The sequence below is a fragment of the Macadamia integrifolia genome, chromosome 2, assembly GCF_013358625.1.
Source record: "Macadamia integrifolia cultivar HAES 741 chromosome 2, SCU_Mint_v3, whole genome shotgun sequence".
Classification (NCBI taxonomy): Eukaryota; Viridiplantae; Streptophyta; class Magnoliopsida; order Proteales; family Proteaceae; genus Macadamia; species Macadamia integrifolia.
The window spans coordinates 17,787,268-17,804,488 of NC_056558.1; the positions used below are offsets into that span (position 1 = coordinate 17,787,268).

General features: G+C 37.6%; 2 protein-coding genes across 3 annotated transcripts in view; one reads left to right on the forward strand and one right to left on the reverse strand.

The window, feature by feature from the left end:
* The window catches only part of LOC122059175 (SWI/SNF complex subunit SWI3C), a 38,745-nt gene extending 36,932 nt beyond the window's left edge, over nucleotides 1-1,813 (forward strand). Inside the window, exon 9 of the mRNA XM_042621882.1 lies at nucleotides 1,080-1,813. Within this exon, the coding sequence (XP_042477816.1) occupies nucleotides 1,080-1,553 (474 nt within the window). The 3' untranslated portion in view covers nucleotides 1,554-1,813. The remainder of the gene's footprint in view (nucleotides 1-1,079) is intronic.
* Nucleotides 1,814-5,335: 3,522 nt separating this feature from the next.
* Nucleotides 5,336-16,556, reverse strand: LOC122090980 (disease resistance protein RPS2-like). 2 transcript variants are annotated; one of them, XM_042660769.1, is made up of 5 exons: nucleotides 15,970-16,556; nucleotides 13,640-15,303; nucleotides 8,631-9,645; nucleotides 6,664-6,796; nucleotides 5,336-6,086 (listed from the first exon to the last, which is right to left on the reverse strand). In XM_042660769.1, exons 2-4 carry the CDS (start codon nucleotides 15,199-15,201, stop codon nucleotides 6,734-6,736), a joined length of 2,640 nt encoding a protein of 879 aa, XP_042516703.1. In that variant the 5' UTR covers nucleotides 15,202-15,303; nucleotides 15,970-16,556; the 3' UTR covers nucleotides 5,336-6,086; nucleotides 6,664-6,733. The 2 variants fall into 2 exon arrangements, with proteins under 2 accessions (XP_042516703.1, XP_042516695.1); XM_042660761.1 differs by having other exon boundaries at nucleotides 13,640-16,556.
* Between the last annotated feature and the right edge of the window lie 665 nt (nucleotides 16,557-17,221).

The window sequence follows — 17,221 nt, forward strand, 5'->3', positions numbered from 1 at the left end:
TATCTGAAAATCAGTTTCTTTAGGGTACATATCTGATTTTTTCTTCTTACGATTCTCAATTACTGTTCACAGTCCCATAATAGCACTTGATTTCTTATTCTTCCTCTAATTTCCTCAATTTCTTAAACCCTATCAATTTTAACCTATTACCCATCGCCTTTCTTTGTAGTTACCCTTAGAAAATGTGTAGCTCTAGGCTTTGCTATTGATATGCCTTATTAAAAGGGACCAAGATCTTGTAGCCCAAGCTGGCTTGTGAAAATTATGGTGGAATTTATTGGTATGGCCAATGATAAGCTATAGAGTTGTCTATTTAAAATTTCCACTTTTGGCCAGTTCACTGACAGTGCTAAAAAAATTTTAAATGCTTTGGTGAAAATCTTGAGTTTGGCTGGCACTAGCCTGTGCTGTCTGCTCGTTCAGCTTGATTTTATCAATCTGTCTATGTTTTTCCATTAAAAAATAGGGAATCTGTGTGTTTCATAGATTTTATATCTCCTCTAGTCTTGCCTGAGTGGTGAGTTTTGGATTTGCCTTCATGCTTTGAATGCAATACTTTCTGGATTTGGCTTTCTTTCATTTATTCATTCTTTCTTTCTTGTACTCTGTTTTAGCCCGTGGACTTTGCTTCTTGCTTCACTTGTGTTGATCTTTTGACCATGTCACTGGGGTCAAGGTCCTCAGCTTTTGAATATGCCTTTTATCCTTATGTTTATAACTCTTTTTTTTTTTTTTATTGAAAATTATGCATTCTCCAATGCATACTCTCTCTTTGGGGTTCTATCTCCTATGACTATACATGCACTCTCTTTTGGAAGAAATAGCTATGTCTGCTTGTCACTTGAATGACCCCCATTAATTGGAAGGTAGATTATTACTTGTCGGTTCTTTGGGCTATGATCCGTAGCAAAGAGGAGTATTATTCTATCTTTCTGGAAACTAGATGAATGGAACATGTTCATTTAACTCCCACATGTTTTCTTTGACATGTTATTTTTCTGAAAGAAATTTATATCAAGTTTCTATTGTCAATGTATTTTTCTGAAAAAATTTATTGCAAGTTTCTATTGTCAATACAGTTGAAGAGGTTAGAGCTGAAGCTGAAGCAGTTTGCAGAGGTGGAAACCTTGTTGATGAAAGAATGCGAACAGGTGGAGAGGACAAGGCAGAGGCTTATGGCTGAACGGGCCCGAATTATCTCAACCCGACTTGGACCTGCTGGAACATCTAATGCTACCCTACCAGGTGCTGCTGGTGGTGCTGTGGCAAGTAGTAGTGCTGTTAACAACAGACCACAACTTATATCAGCACCTCCTGCTCAGGCAAACATCCCAGCTTTTGTGAACAATCAACCAAGCCATCCACATATGTCCTTCATGCAACGGCCACAAATGTTTGCATATGGGCCTCGGTTACCCCTCTCTGCAATTCATCCCTCTTCATCGGCCCCCTCAAGTAGTGTTATGTTCAATTCTGCCCCAGGTGCAGTGCCCGCAACTCTTACTCATCCCATGTTAAGACCTGTATCTGGGACTAACACCAATGTAGGTTGACAACTAGAGTGGTTTCATACAGAACTATGCATTATAATTGAATTATATTTCTCTCTCCCTCTGTGTATGTGTCCCTGCAGGGGGGCTTGAAGACCGCAGTATCATTAGTTCAACAAAATCTTAAGATGTTTTACTTCCATCTAATCTGAATCAAAATAATCAGGGTCAGTTATTTAGTGATTAATATTTGTGTATCTTCATCAGAAGCAACTGTACATTCTGTAAGATGGATTCAATTTGTTTCTCTTTTCCTTTTTCTAGGTTTCTTGTTCTACTTTTAGAGTTAATCCTAGTATGAGGATTACTTTGGATAGGATGGTTCAAAAAGGAGAAAAAAAATTACTTTGAATGGGATGGTACTGCCATCCTATCTGTGCCCTGCAGATTTCACATAGAAGGATTCCCATTCCGTATTTCAGTCTTCAGCTGTGTTGAGCTAATCTTATTTCACTTTAATGGTAGTGTGCATTCTTAGGCTGATTAACCACTTACCTCGGTGTCTTACACATGCATGGATGTTGGTGCTGGTCACTTCTAATCTAACAACTATCAATTTAGTTACCATGCTAATATGTGCTTTCTTAATCAGTTTCCTATTTTGTTGGAGTTGATGGAATAATTTGGTTTATATTAAGATAATGAGATGGCTCAAAACTGTTGAATTGGCTATGGTCCTATCAAGTTGAATCAGATTGTAGCCACTGATCAGAGGGGCTGGAACTTGCAAACAGTAGTTGCTCTATTACTTAGCAGGCAGTGAGCACCTGGATGTTGTGCCTTTACACAGATGAGTAATTGATCTGTTTGAAAAATAGCTCTTTGGAGGAGCCATCACAGTACACTATGAAATGCAGGTTTTGTTAAGCCATGAGCTTACATAATATTTGATCATTTCTTGACTTGTGGTCGCTAACTTACTTCGGTCACCTTCATACTGTTAATCAGAAGGTGAAGCCACATTTTGTTATGTGATTTTCAACGATGTAGCATATATTTGATTGGATGATTGAGGATAAAATTTCATTTTTAATTAATGACAAATATTAGGAACCATTAATCAATTTAATTCAAGGAAAAAATTTCTCAATATTCATTCATAAGAAAGAGCTAGGGGTAGACCTAAAATGATTGTTGATGGGTTGGTAAGGAATGACATGTAGAAGTTAGGTCTTGATCCTACTATGACATCAAACAGTGCTATTTGAAAGGCAAAGATTCATGTTGCCGACTGTGTTCAGGTGGGATAGATTCGAGGTATTGCATTGCTTTGTTTCTTTTCTTTATCATTTCCCTTTTTCACCCCCTTTTTTTTTTTTGACTGATCCTGTTCAGTTGGTAAAAGGCTGAGTTGTTGTTATATTCATCCAAAAGAAAAGAAAGGGGACAAAAAACAGAGATGTGGATTTAAATTTTTATACCATGGTGGGTTTAAGAAGTGGATACCTTGGAAGATGTGGATTGGGAAAAGAAGCTAAAATGATTAGCATTATCAAGGTGATGGACTGGCTTGATGACGAAGGTACTTAGGGTAGAGGTGATTATGATGCCAAGAGTCTGGTGGAGGAGATTTCTTCACAAGCTGAAAATCTTTTTTAATGGCAGATTAGTTATCTTATTAAGAGCATCATCTCAGTTGTAGATGCTTTCTTGTCCTGTTTGTTTTTGTTATCTCCTTAAATCTGAAGATGTTGGATTCGTGAAGTAACTAAGAAGGCAGGTGTGATTGTTCATAGTTTACCATATTTTACAATATCTTGGCCTGACTTTGTAAGTTTCTTGCTTGTTTTGTTATTGATAGTTCTTTGTACCAAAATGGTCAGCAACTTAAAGAAGAGGAGGAAACAGTAGGATTAATCAGTTTAGCTAAACAAAAGAACAATATTAGTTGTTAACTTGACAATGATTAAACTAATAACCAATTGATAAGGTCGTAGTGCATAGTCAGTTCCCAACACGCATTAGTAGATTGCCAACTAAATGCAAAAGCACATAAGTAATCCTTTAACAAATATCAAATGGAAATATCTTAATCATAACAACATGCCCACAATTTCATAATAATATGCAAGAAATTTACATTGGATGAGATCTAAAATATGAAAGATGAAACTAAACAGTTATTCGTGAAGAAATTTTTTTTACAAGTAGACATTTTGCTTTAAATTGGGACCTCCCTCTAATTTCTCCCCTTCCTGCAAGTTGTTGATGCGTCAATCGTTTATTGATGTTTCTTCTCTCCTGCAGTTTTTTATGTGTCATCTTCTTACGATGTTTTGCCTCATCCCAGTTTTTTTGGTTTATTATCCTATGATTAATTGTATTCTTCCCTCCCCCATTTTTTAGTGTATCATTTTTTTAAATTGTTTTTTGAGTAGATAGGGGATTCCATTTGTCTATCTTTAGGGCTTTGGCTTTGTACTCTGCCTTTTCACTTAATTTTCTATTCGTCTCAATTATTTTATTTTATTTTTTAAACAATTTGGTATACAAAATAAAGTTTTAGAACCAAACTACATCCTAAATATGACAAGACATGATTATGTAATGGAATGAGAATAAACCAAATCCATTACAATGGATCCACTATAAGACCAACCCTTTTTTACTCTAAACGAAAATGAGACAAGAGAATGGGGCACAAAAGAGTTTCGACAGAGAAAGTTAAAACAATACTAGAATGCAAAATGGTTTTTACTTGACCCAGTCCAGTAAGGACCAAATCCGAATAGGTAATGATCATTAAAGGAGTATCAGATCAATCTGATCCTAACATGGGAGGGTATATCATTGCATATCAGTATAAATATTGACATGTGGCTGTCTCACCATTCCCTAGAATATCCATATGGTTAACATTGCCACATGACCTTTCAAGTAGCAAAACCTTGGGTGCTGATGTGGAAAAACTTTTCATAATAGAAAGAAAAAAACATTTTAGTTTATTAATTTAGATTATACTAAGCTTAATATTCCTTTTTGATAATTTAGCCTTAATTGTGTTTCTTAGTGTCGTTGATCTTCTGCTTGAATAATTACTCTTTAATGATCCAATCTAAGTGCCTGACTTACTCAGAGTCTCATCTTTATTAAAGTTTAATGGCAGTTCGTCGGTAGGGGAGGAAGGAAAATCCCTTTAGCCACTATTTTAGGATCTGTGATATCAGAATCATTAAACCTAGGCCATTGAATAAGAGTCTCTGTCCATATGTTAAGTCATATGATATACCTTCATCTGAACATACAGTACAACCCAAGTGTGAATATACATACAAATGCGATTTAATGTAATTATACCATCATCGAAACAAACAGTACATTACAAATGAATTCAAATCTGTTACATACATATTTGGGCAGGATTGTTCGTTGTTATAGGGAGGTGAACCCTATAGAGGATTCACTAGCCAAGAAGGGAGCCTCCTTAAGAATCTCCGACATTTGGTCTACATGCCCAGATTTTGTTCAATCTGATGTAGTCTGGGATGCCCAAAAAAGATCAAAATATATCGGTCCCAATGAATAGAATTAAATTTATTGTTATCGGAGTTAACTAGTTGTTTTGAGTATTCTACTGAAGGCAATGCTGAAGGTGGACGCCTATAGGTATTATTTATTTCTTGTGCTATCATGGGGTCATGCTGCTGATGGCAATGCCAAAAAAGTCTCATGGCAGGCCAGAATTGGCATTTTTCTCATGCATTTTATTGTCTGGGTATGCCTGGATTTTTGTATTTGTACATTATTTCTCATTTTTATTAGACTTTAGGGGTAAAAAAAAGATGTGGGAAAAGCCGATTTAGATTATATCAACCATAAGAAGCTACAAAGGGACTGGAAAGAAAGGGTGGTGAGGAACTAACTGCATTTTGAAGAGATCTTCTCTTGAACCCCAAAAATTATGAGTGCGAGACATGATTTTCTTACAATAACAAGCCAAACAAACACCAGACACAAATCCAACTAAAATATTACATGACAGAAGAAAGAGAAAAACCCATCACCCAAAAAAAAAAAAAAAAAAAAAAAAAAAAAACTGAGAAGCCTCTTGCCTGGATCCTGATCATATCAATGAAAGCTCCCAGCATAACATCTTATCAATTAACAGTACATATCCCTAGGTTCACTTCACTCTCTTGGCTTCCCAAATCCACGGTCTCCCGGCACCACATTCATATAAACAAACCATACACATCAATTTTGAGGAAATCACTTATACATTTAACAAGACTTGTGGCACATTGGCATCTTCCTCATTCTTACTTCCAAATTACAATTTCAATGACATTCTCAGTCCATGTTGACATTAATCTGATCAAAAGACTACAAAGAATCTGTAACTCCCATATGCATAATCCACTTTCCTTCGTCGTAAGATCACTGCATGGGGATTTTATCAGCTTACTTGGAAGTCCCAACTGGAACAACACTCCTTGGAGTATGTCTCACAGCTTCCACCAAATAATCTTGTATTCAAACTGAGCGTGGCATGAGTTTTAGATTCTGTAGTTGCACAATTAGAACCCGTCTTGTAAACTGTAAACACAAAGAGCAAGGCAAGAATTTCTTTTTATTTTGGTGAAAAAAAGCAAGGCAAGATAGAGTATAATAAATAACAACATGACTTCCATAGTAGGAAATAATATTTACTTGTAGGGAAGTTGTTTTCTATCTCACGAATTGGATTCAAACCAATCAAGCTATTTGTCCTTCAGTAGATCGTGAGCAGGTTTGTCGTCCTCCTCACTATAGTCCTCCTAGAATCAATAGCATTTCATTGGTTACATCCTATCTGTCTCTATCTCCTCTCCAAAAACAAGGATAGAGATGTGTTTTCACATAGGTAGGAGGAGATAGACACATGGGAGTGTTGACGTAGACCACACTCCCGGACAGTTTTTTTTCCCATATTAATATCTACAGATACAACCCCAATGGGTAGCTCAATTGGCAAGGACCAAACCCATTGATTAAGAGGTATGAGTTCAACTCTCCTTGGGCCTACTTATCACATTCTACGTTCACTGACATGGAGTGCTAATAGAAAATGGAGAGATAGAGAGTCCTCTTATGTATATAAAAATTATATTGTTGGAAAAATGAAGAGTCATACCTAGTAGCCCTAGGACTCAAGGTGATTGAAGATGAAGTTAACCATTCATCCTTCACTTCTGGACATGAAGTTAACCTTCTTGATCTTCTTCTACGTCATTGTAGTCTATGCGTCTCATTTCTTCTTCTTCTTCCTGCATAGATAAAACTGTACAATTAGAGTACAAGGGGCTGGAGTTTACATATACTATATGAAAACAAAGAGAGAGAGAGAGAGACCTAGCCGGGAAAAGACTCGAGTCATTGAAAAAGTCGTTTAGAACAAAGAAACGGGCTGAGTTAAAACAACTATAGATCAACAAAGAGATAAAAGAAGAGCTTATTGTCATGTGAAGGACAACTATAGATCAACAAAGAGATAAAAGAAGAGCCTATTGTCATGTGAAGGATTAGAAGAGGGGTGCAAAACATGAAGGACAAGTTTTAAGTATCAGCAATTGTCTCATCGGACAAGTTTCATCAATATATAAGTATGTTTTACAGTTCAAATGTTCATTCAAAATTATAAAACAAAATAACCACAATGCTAGAGGTTAGTGGAGGTCAGTTGTAGTTTGACAATCTTCTACAACTTTTGATGCACTTGACCCACCTGACATGCTCGATATTGTGATGGAATTTGACTATTGGGAAAGGTGAGTTTCCTCCGTAAATTGACTTACTTAAATCTTCCATGAAATAAAAAATAGGATACCTTACAAGAATATATAAAGTTTTTTTCCTTTGATAAGTGAATATATAAAACATTTCAAGAGGCTTAATTGACTAACCTAAAATGGGTGTATATTTTAAGAACTTTTGCAATGACTAGTTAGAGTAATGCGTGCACTAATATAAAACTACACCAAGGTCTTCAAAATTGTATGAATTTATCCAACTTTAGAGTAAATCATGAGACAGAGTTAAGAAACCTAATAATAAACTGCTTCAAATAGCATACTAAATAGCCTAAAATGAAAGTGAATCCAATGAGTTAAAACCTTAGAAATAACATAGAAATACGAGGTATGAATTTATGCGAACAAAAGGATCATCTTATCAAATTTCAATTGGAAACATTTTACAGGAATTACTAAAAATAAAAAAGGTAATTGTAATTAGTCTTAAAAAGAAGAAATTACTTTATTGAAATGTAATATAAAATTATGGAAAATTACTTCCACTTTGAATCTCTAGCAATTGTTGGGAACTTGGGATTTTAGTCCATGATACAATTGCCACCCAAGAAAGACACCAATCCCATGATGCGGATTCCTCACTCAACCATACTTAAATAGGCTTCTTTATCATTTGCACAATCTAAAATGACAAATGCCAAAAGGAATAAATATAAATCTTATAAATAAAATTTTATATTCAAATATTTTTCTCATCAAAACAAACAGGACCAAGCAATGAAATCAAGATGAGACACAATTGGGTTAGAAATAAAAGCAAGATGATAAATATGAGAAGATATTATCAGTATAAAAAATAATTTAAGAAAATCATCCTACCAAACTAAAATAGTACATTCTTTTCTAATTTTTTTTCCCTATAATATGTTACTCTATATATTTTATTCAACAAATTAAGCTCGAGTAACACAGGTTGGGGCTATCCAAGCATTAACTAGCTAGCTAAGATCAGGTCAGCACATGAGGCTGGAATTCTGGACATGCGAGGCTACGTTTATATCCAAACTTGGCAACAATCCTGTAAAAATTGATTAACCAAGCTAGGAACTAAAAAAATAAACAACAATTATCAAATTAGACAAGACATTTTGCGTTATAATGGTTGGGAGCAGGTTTCTTTTTGCATAAATAAAATTAAATTTTCCAAGCCCCTTTTTTAATATAAAAATTTGTTAAAGAATTCTTAAATAGTCAGGATTGTTCCAAGCTTTTCAAAAAGAAGAGAAAGAAAAGAAAGAAATGACCAAAAAAGAAATTAAGTAACAAAACTATTTGGTCTTATCACTCATACCAGTATATTTTCGATCAATAGTAGATGTTTATGTCGTTCTCCAAGCGGGAGTCTCCCCAACTTAGGACAATTTCCAATAAGCAATGTAGAAAGAGATGGCCAATTCAAATCGAGATGATGACTGCATATGAATGTCAATTCTGGCAGCTTACGTAAAACCATGTCCTTCAAACTTGGAAATGCATTTATTTCCAAGTTCTCATCTGATACTAGGTTCACCAATTGAGGACATCGATCTACATGTAAACGGTTCAACTTTTTAAGCAACCGTGTTACACCATTAGTGAAAAGCACCTTCAGATTGGGGCATGCTCGTATTCTTATTTCTTCGAGATTAGTAAAGCATCCAGGTTGCGGGACCCCAATACATATAGTTTCCAATTGATCTACTCGATCAAGTTCCAAATACCGTAAGCTTTCAAAAGCATTGCTTCTGGCTTTCTCTACGATCAATAATGTCATGAGATCTAGACAACCTTGTACAGTTAGCCGTTCACAACCCCGAGTTGGAACACATTTCAAACCCTTGCATGACATGAACTTGACGTCTCTGTCAAACTCTGAAGGACCTTCTAGAAGGCCTGGCAAAACTGAAGGATCGATATCACAATTCCGCAGATGTAAATAACGCATGCATTTAGCTAATGGATTAAACCAGTGGGAAACTTCCACTTTCGTTATTTCCCCTATGCTAATAGAAGTCAAGCATTTCAATCTGGACAATTCCTCTAGGCCATTGGCGTACCATTTTATCCCACTTAGGAAAGTGTTCAACTCCTCTAGCTTATGCAATCCGGATAATACCCCACATGGTATCCTCTTAAGCTTTCCAGTCCAGCCAATGTCCAGATTTCTTAAATTGTTCAACCTTTTCATCTCCAGTGGTAGCTCTCTTAAGCTCCCACAATCAAACAAGTTTAATGCTATGAGTTGAACCAATATCCCGATTTCAGATGGTAATTGCTGTAGGTTATAACATTTCATTAAGCACAACAAACGAAGGTTGACAAGATGGTGATGCAGATTAATTACCAAAATAGGCTTGTTTTATTAGGAATAAGCCTAGGGTTGGGTTCCATACATGTTAGGCTTTTGATCCCATGTGTTTTGAGTGTAATAGACCACTTTTATGGGTCTAAAAAGGGGGCTCTAAGATTGAGTACGGGATTACTAGTTAGTTTCCATTTTCATTAGTTTCCTTTCTAGTTGGGCTTGATTTGAGTTATATTTGTTTACTTATGAGTCAAGTTATTAATTGAGTCAAGTCCTCATTAGTTAGTTTCCTTTTTCAACTAGTTTCTAATTTCAGTTAGTTTCTAATTTCAGTTTTTAGTAGCTATTGTATTAGGAGAATATTTGGTTTCCTTTTTGAGGAACCTTCTATTTTGTAATTCTCTCCCCCATTAACATTATAAATAAAGAAGAGGAGGCAGGCCTAGATGATTTTGATAAAAAAAATTAATGGTTATTGCTATTGTCTTCTACATGGAGATTTGTCTTGTGTTTGATCAAGGCTGATGGAATTGGTGTTTGATCCAATTGACTCTCAGCGGTGTGAAGCACAAGAGGTCCTCTTTCTTAACTCATCTTCTTCTTCTCTCAACTACACAAAGTGTTACTGATCTGCTCACGTTCTTACAGGTATTAAATTCAGTTTTCCTTCTCAGTTCTGCCCAGAAAATTGCATACTCTGTTAGCAATTTTCAGAACCTGCCCAGACCTAACCAGCCATCAGTTTTGGCTGATTTTTGGATCGAAGTTAGGCCCTACCTAAGGGGGAACTCGACCCAAAGGGGAACCTTTTCTTTCAAAGTGCTCAAGAGATATTAGAAATCTCCCAAATTTTGTCTTCTAGTGACCTATTCTACCCATATTTGAAATCGATAGACTGACTCTAATTTCCTTGGTTTCCTATGGTGTTTATTCATGATTTATGACCTGTTCTTACTCCATATCAGTACCTGTTATGTCTCTTCACATCTGATTATATTTTGGTCACAGAATCCTTCACTTCTGGAATCGATAGCCTAATTTCCAGAACTGATTTCTTCATTATTTCTGATCTATTTGTATGGCTGTTCTATTCTAGTGGTTCTTTTGATAGAAAGATCCTACAGTTGAGACTTGGTTAGACTCCCTATCCCAGTCTTCATTAAGTGGTATCAGAGCAAATTTTCCTACAATTTTCTAACCATGGCAAGTCACATCACCAATGCTGAGTTGCACAAATTGTATCGTGAGTTAGCCGAGAACCAACAGAATACTGATGCTAGGCTTGAGAGGACTGAAGCCAAGTTTGATAAGTTTATGGAAGAGATGATTGCCTTTACGAGGAGGTCCGACAAGCGAGCTGAAGAAGGATCCTCTACATTACCCCCTCAGCTCAACACTTTACGGATCGAAGGCACACCTCAGAGGCAGCAATCTGATCCAGTTGTTCCCCAGGATGTTACCCGGCAATTTTCTGACAGAGATTATGGCATCAAAGTTGAGGTTCCCGAGTTCAGTGGTGAAAAGGGACCTGAGGAATTTCTTGACTGGCTTACCAAAGTTGAGAGAATTTTTGCGTATAAGTCTCTTCCAGACGTGAAGAAGTGTGAACTCATCATCACCAAGTTTATTGGGTATGCCTGTTCATGGTGGGATGATGTACTACATGCAAGGTTTGTCAGAAGACTTGGACCCGTTATCAATTGGGAGGTCATGAAGCAGATCTTGACTGAAAAATTTGTTCCCCTTAATTATGAAAAGGTAATGTTTCATAAATTACTTAACTTGCAACAAGGGAACAAAGATGTGGATTCTTACACCCTCGAATTCCACAAACTGTCTTCAAGGTGTCGGCTTCAGGAAACAGACCAGCAACGGGTGATGCGATATATCAGTGGATTAAGTACTGAGATTCGACTTGAGTTGGCTAACACTGATTTCAGGTTTGTTGATGTGGCAGCGGCTCATGCCAAGACAGCTGAAGAGAAGTCCATTTATTGGAAGGGTATGCTCAAGACTTCTTCAGTTTATAGACCTCCACCGCGTATGGAGGAAAAGAAGCCTGAAGCTCGCAGAGTTGAAGAGAAAAGGTCAGAGTTCAACAAGGATAGTGTTGGGGTGAAGAATATCATATGCCATAGTTGTGGCGAGAAGGGTCACTATTCCAACAAGTGTCCCAACAGGACTCGTTCTGTGAACGTTGCAGAGAAGCAGCCGACAGAGAAGAGTGAAGATGAATCTCATTTATATCCTTATCCGCTTGAGGACGATGATATTGTCGATGATAAAGATGAGGATGTAGAAGCTCATTCAGCTAGCCTTTCATCCTTTTCGAATAGACTAGTTGATAAAGCTCCTCTCTTCAGACAGAAGGGTACTCTCCTGCACGGCTCCGACCCTATTGATGTTCATGCAATTGTTGATACTGGGGCAGAAGCAAATTTTATATCTGCTGAATTTGTTCGAGCACACAACCTTCCACAGAAGCAGCTTTTCAAGAAGATTCACGTGCGAGGTTTTGGACCCACAGCTCGAGAAGAGGCCACTGCAGTTGTTCGAGTACATCTACAGTTTGGGCCACTACAGTACCATGTCACCTGCTTGGTCACCTCATTGGCGCACTGCGACATTCTTCTAGGGCGACCTTGGCAGCGACATGCAGGCATTCTCTATGATGGCGCACGGAACACTATAAAGGTGAAGCAAGGAGGTCGTATGTACTTAATGAGGCCACATACATTATCAGACATGCCACGTCATCGACTGACTCCTGCTCCGGTGACACATCAACCTACTCTCCCTCCTCTTGGAGTTATGCTCCCTTCTGTTTCGAGATATGTGCCACCTCATCGGCGAGCGACTTACAAGGGAATCTTGGGAGCACGACCTAACTCGACGGAGTCGAGTTCTTTTAAGACCGGGAGAGTTGATGTAGATTAATTACCAAAATAGGCTTGTTTGATTAGGAATAAGCCTAGGGTTGGGTTCCATACATGTTAGGCTTTTGATCCCATGTGTTTTGAGTGTAATAGACCACTTTTATGGGTCTAAAAAGGGGGCTCTAAGATTGAGTACGGGATTACTAGTTAGTTTCCATTTTCATTAGTTTCCTTTCTAGTTGGGCTTGATTTGAATTATATTTGTTTCCTTATGAGTCAAGTTATTAATTGAGTCAAGTCCTCAGTAGTTAGTTTCCTTTTTCAACTAGTTTCTAATTTCAGTTTTTAGTAGCTATTGTATTAGGAGAATATTTGGTTTCCTTTTTGAGGAACCTTCTATTTTGTAATTCTCTCCTTCATTAACATTATAAATAAAGAAGAGGAGGCTCCTAAAGGCCTAGATGATTTTGATAAAAAAATTAATGGTTGTTGCTATTGTCTTCTACATGGAGATTTGTCTTGTGTTTGATCAAGGCTGATGGAATTGGTGTTTGATCCAATTGACTCTCAGCAGTGTGAAGCACAAGAGGTCCTCTTCCTTAACTCATCTTCTTCTTCTCTCAACTACACAACGTGTTACTGATCTGCTCAAGTTCTTACAGGTATTAAATTCAGTTTCCTTCTCAGAACCTGCCCAGACCTAACCAACCATCAGTTTTGGCTGATTTTTGGATCGAAGTTAGGCCCTACCTAAGGGGGAACTCGACCCAAAGGGGAACCTTTTCTTTCAAAGTGTTCAAGAGATATTAGAAATCTCCCAAATTTTGTCTTCTAGTGACCTATTCTACCCATATTTGAAATCAATAGACTGACTCTAATTTCCTTGGTTTCCTATGGTGTTTATTCATGATTTATGACCTGTTCTTACTCCATATCAGTACCTGTTATGTCTCTTCACATCTGATTATATTTTGGTCACAGAATCCTTCACTTCTGGAATCGATAGCCTAATTTCCAGAACTGATTTCTTCATTATTTCTGATCTATTTGTATGGCTGTTCTATTCTAGTGGTTCTTTTGATAGAAAGATCCTACAGTTGAGACTTGGTTAGACTCCCTATCCCAGTCTACATTAGATGGGATATTGAAGGTGGCAAATTTCTTATCCCAGTAAAGCTCAAATCTAGTATTCGAAGTGCAGGCATGTGCTCTAGGAAGTGCATTTGGGGGATGTCCTTAACACGAGTTTGTTGAAGGAGCAATGTGTGTAGTTGTGGACATTGCTGCAATTGAGGTAAAGATTGTATCTCATTCTGCATCAATGAAATCTTAGTTGCTTTGCTCCATTCTGAGGCATGGGGTGCCTCAGTTATTCTAGCACGGGCCTTTGCAATGAACTTGGAGTGGTACTTATTTGATGTAGGAGATGTGATCCACACACCCAATTCACGCATCATATCGTGCATTTTAATTCCTTCAAAGCCATCATCCTCAAGCATGGATGAATTACGAAGCTTTCCAACCCACACTTCAACTTTATTTCTCATATCTCCAAGTTGATGCATCCCACAGGACCCATACATAGTTTCTTCACCAATGGCAAAGTTAACTAATGATTGTTTCGGAATGGTGTAATTCTCAGGAAACAGACAGCAATACAGGAAGAGGGCTTGCTGAATTTGTTCCAATTTTTCAAAACTAAACATAAGTATTGAAAATACTTCTTCCATACCTTCCAGAGTTGAAGCTGAATGCTCCAATTCACGCAAGGCATCTTTCCATTCTCCCTCTGTCTCCTGTGTTGACATTGTGCCACCAATAGCAACAATGGCCAGTGGCAATCCACCACACTTTCGAAGAACCTTCTTCGCAATGGGTTCTACTGTTGGTTTGGAAGTAATTTCCTTACCAACTTTTTGAACAAACAGATCCCACGCTTCATCTGGTGGTAGATTGTTCACTGGAATTAGTTGAAGAGAATCTTTTGCTGCAAATTTGATTACAAGCTTTGTAAGCACTGACATTGATCGAGATGCCATTAATATTTTGCAGCCATTCTTCTTTGTTACATGAATGCAGATTTCACCAAGATTTATAACAGGCTCCCACATGTCGTCTAATATCAACAGATACCTCCTTGTTTCCAAAAGGCGACACAATTTTTCTTTCAAGTCATTGTCATCTTGGCAATTTTTCAAGCCCAAGCTTTCGGCAATTTGTTTTCGTATTTCTACGAAGTTTGGTGTGGCAGACACAGTGGTGAAAATGACAGATTCAAAGTCCTCAGTCTTTCTAAAGTACTCATTGGTGTGTCGTAAGAGTGTTGTTTTGCCTATGCCTCCCTTACCATGCAACCCAACCACAATAAACCTATTGTCCAGAACTGCATCGATGATCTCACGCATCAATTTCTCTGTTGTTGTTTGACCCTCAATGGGAATGGTGTCCATATTCCTCCCTTTCTGTGCCACAGGAGCTGCAGTCCAATCAGATTTAAGGTCATCTTTGTACAACATATCAATAACTTGCTTGAGCTTCGATGCTTTTTTGCTCAGCTGATAGCTTGAACTGCAGAAGCAGATTCGACATTGTGCTCTACTTTCCTCATACTCAAGTAGTAGGTTGTCCACGCTGGATGCATTCTCTTCTACCTGACTGAACCAGTGATTTTCCTCTGGTGATGCTTCAACCCCTTCCTGCATCTTTGCTTCTTCTAGTTTTCTTCTTTGGCCATCTCTCCTTGCAACCAGGCTATCTCTTGCCCTTTTTAATTCTGTAATGTCGTCCTCAAGGTTTCTTGAGGCCTGGAACATAGCTCCGATACTATCGATTACATATTTGGTAAGAAATTCAGCTATCGGGCTTATGATCAAATCCATAACTCGCTCTGGATAGAGGAAGGGAAAGACCTCGATAAATGAAGTAAAGCTGAATGCTGAATGTGACGGGTGGGTGGGTGGAGATTGGGAGAAAGAGAGCTCTGTACATGTAGAAGGCGTGAACTTCTTGACCAAAATAATCAAGAAAGGAATTTTATCATGGCGATATGAAAAAGTGGAGAAGGAATAAAGGAAAACCCATTGAACAAGGTAGAATAAAGGGTGTAGAAAAGTGAAAGCTGTTGGTGATGTATCCACCCTAGCCCCTGGTTCGCCCACCCTTGTAAGCTTTAGATGTGTTTTTGTTAACGTTTCATTGTAATGTTTCTAGCATTCTTTTGTTTTGTGGGAATACAAATAGCATCGGTTTTTCTTTTTAATATAAAGGTTGGGTTTGGTATTCTTAACCGAGAATGAGGACATTGTTCGGATATATGCTCGGTTAAAATGTATTCTTGATTATAAATTAATCAAGCATTTCATCAAACACCTCATAGGCAACATTTGTTGTCCATAGTTCATGCCCTGTTATATTTTTCCCTGTGACTCAATAGCATACAGTGATAACTGCAAGTATGTGAGGTTACTCACAAGTAATTCTTGGTCTGATGATCGCCATCTATTCCTTTTCCTTCATAGAAATTGAGAGCGTACGTAGTTTAATAGTTCATCTCTGAAATCAGTTAAGAGTGTCTACGACCCCTACCCCTTCGAGAGATAAGGTTCCAGCATTTTTCTTTGAATTCTTGGAACTCGTGAGTCCTGGATTTCAGCTACTCCGATGAAGCTTTGCCGAGCTTGTCTTCGAGTTGTTCATCTTTGCCCATTGCTGAAGCAACAAGAGAAGCACAGAGTCGATCAGAACATGTGCTTCACCGATGGAGAATGAGAGAGACATGAGGTGACCTCGTCGCCAACAGGAGAGGACCTTCTGATTTGGAACTTATTTTCGATAAAGGAAGTGGAGAAGAAAATTGGGGTCGAGGTCCTGAATTTCAAGCCAAGACCTACGGCCGCTCCAATTCCTGCAAATGTCCCCATTTCCGCTTCAGTCCCTTCTTGGTTTTCAATTTGTGTTTAAGTTGAGAATGCAAAATGGGTTCAAGAGCCCGTTCTAGAATGAGGCCCATTCGCAATCCCATTTTAAGAATTTAGAATGGGAGGAAGTCATAGTGTCATACCAAACAATATTTTTATCATTCTACAATATATTTTAGACTTAGATCACATTTTGAGAACGCATACCAAACACAACCTAGGTCCTAAATGAATAATATTTTTTTACAAAAATAAATATAGAGTAAAAAAACCGATTTATAATTTGAATAACACTGCTCTTATAAATTTAGGGAACCTTCAACCATTAGTCTTCTCTGTTGGGGTAAAAAAGAAATAGGATTATCATTGAAGAAGGAGAGAAAAGGGCAGAATCTCAAAACAGAGAGTCAGCATGCTCTCCAATGCGTCTAATGTCCCAATGCTGATCGGATGGTTGGGAAGATCCGGACATGCACTACCATATTCGCCTAACTGTTTGATACGCATTGAGACATTGGAGAGGATCCTGATACAAACATGGGTTTCAAAGGAACTCCTTGACATCAACACTTACGGATCTAGTGTAAGATATTAAAGCAACAATTAATCCTAATAAACAAAACAGTTGTATGAACTTGTCAAAAAAAGAAAAAGAAAAAGAAAAAGAAAAAGAAAAAATATATATATATATATATATATAAATGTAATAAATATATATACTCCTTTGGAGCCTCAACTATTCATTTTCCACAGGGAAAGGAGAAAGGAGGGACCTTTTACCACCGCGCCACATTCCCACCTTGAC

Coding starts and splice junctions, on each gene's coding strand:
- LOC122090980 (XM_042660761.1), bottom strand. CDS start 15,378: ATGGATTTGATCATAAGCCCGATAGCTGAATTTCTTACCAAATATGTA. Junction 9,646..13,639: donor AATTTGCCACCTTCAATATC/CCATCTAATGTA, acceptor TAATCTGCATCA/CCATCTTGTCAACCTTCGTT. Junction 6,797..8,630: donor TATTGATCGAAAATATACTG/GTATGAGTGATA, acceptor TTATCTATGCAG/GAAGAAGAAGAAGAAATGAG.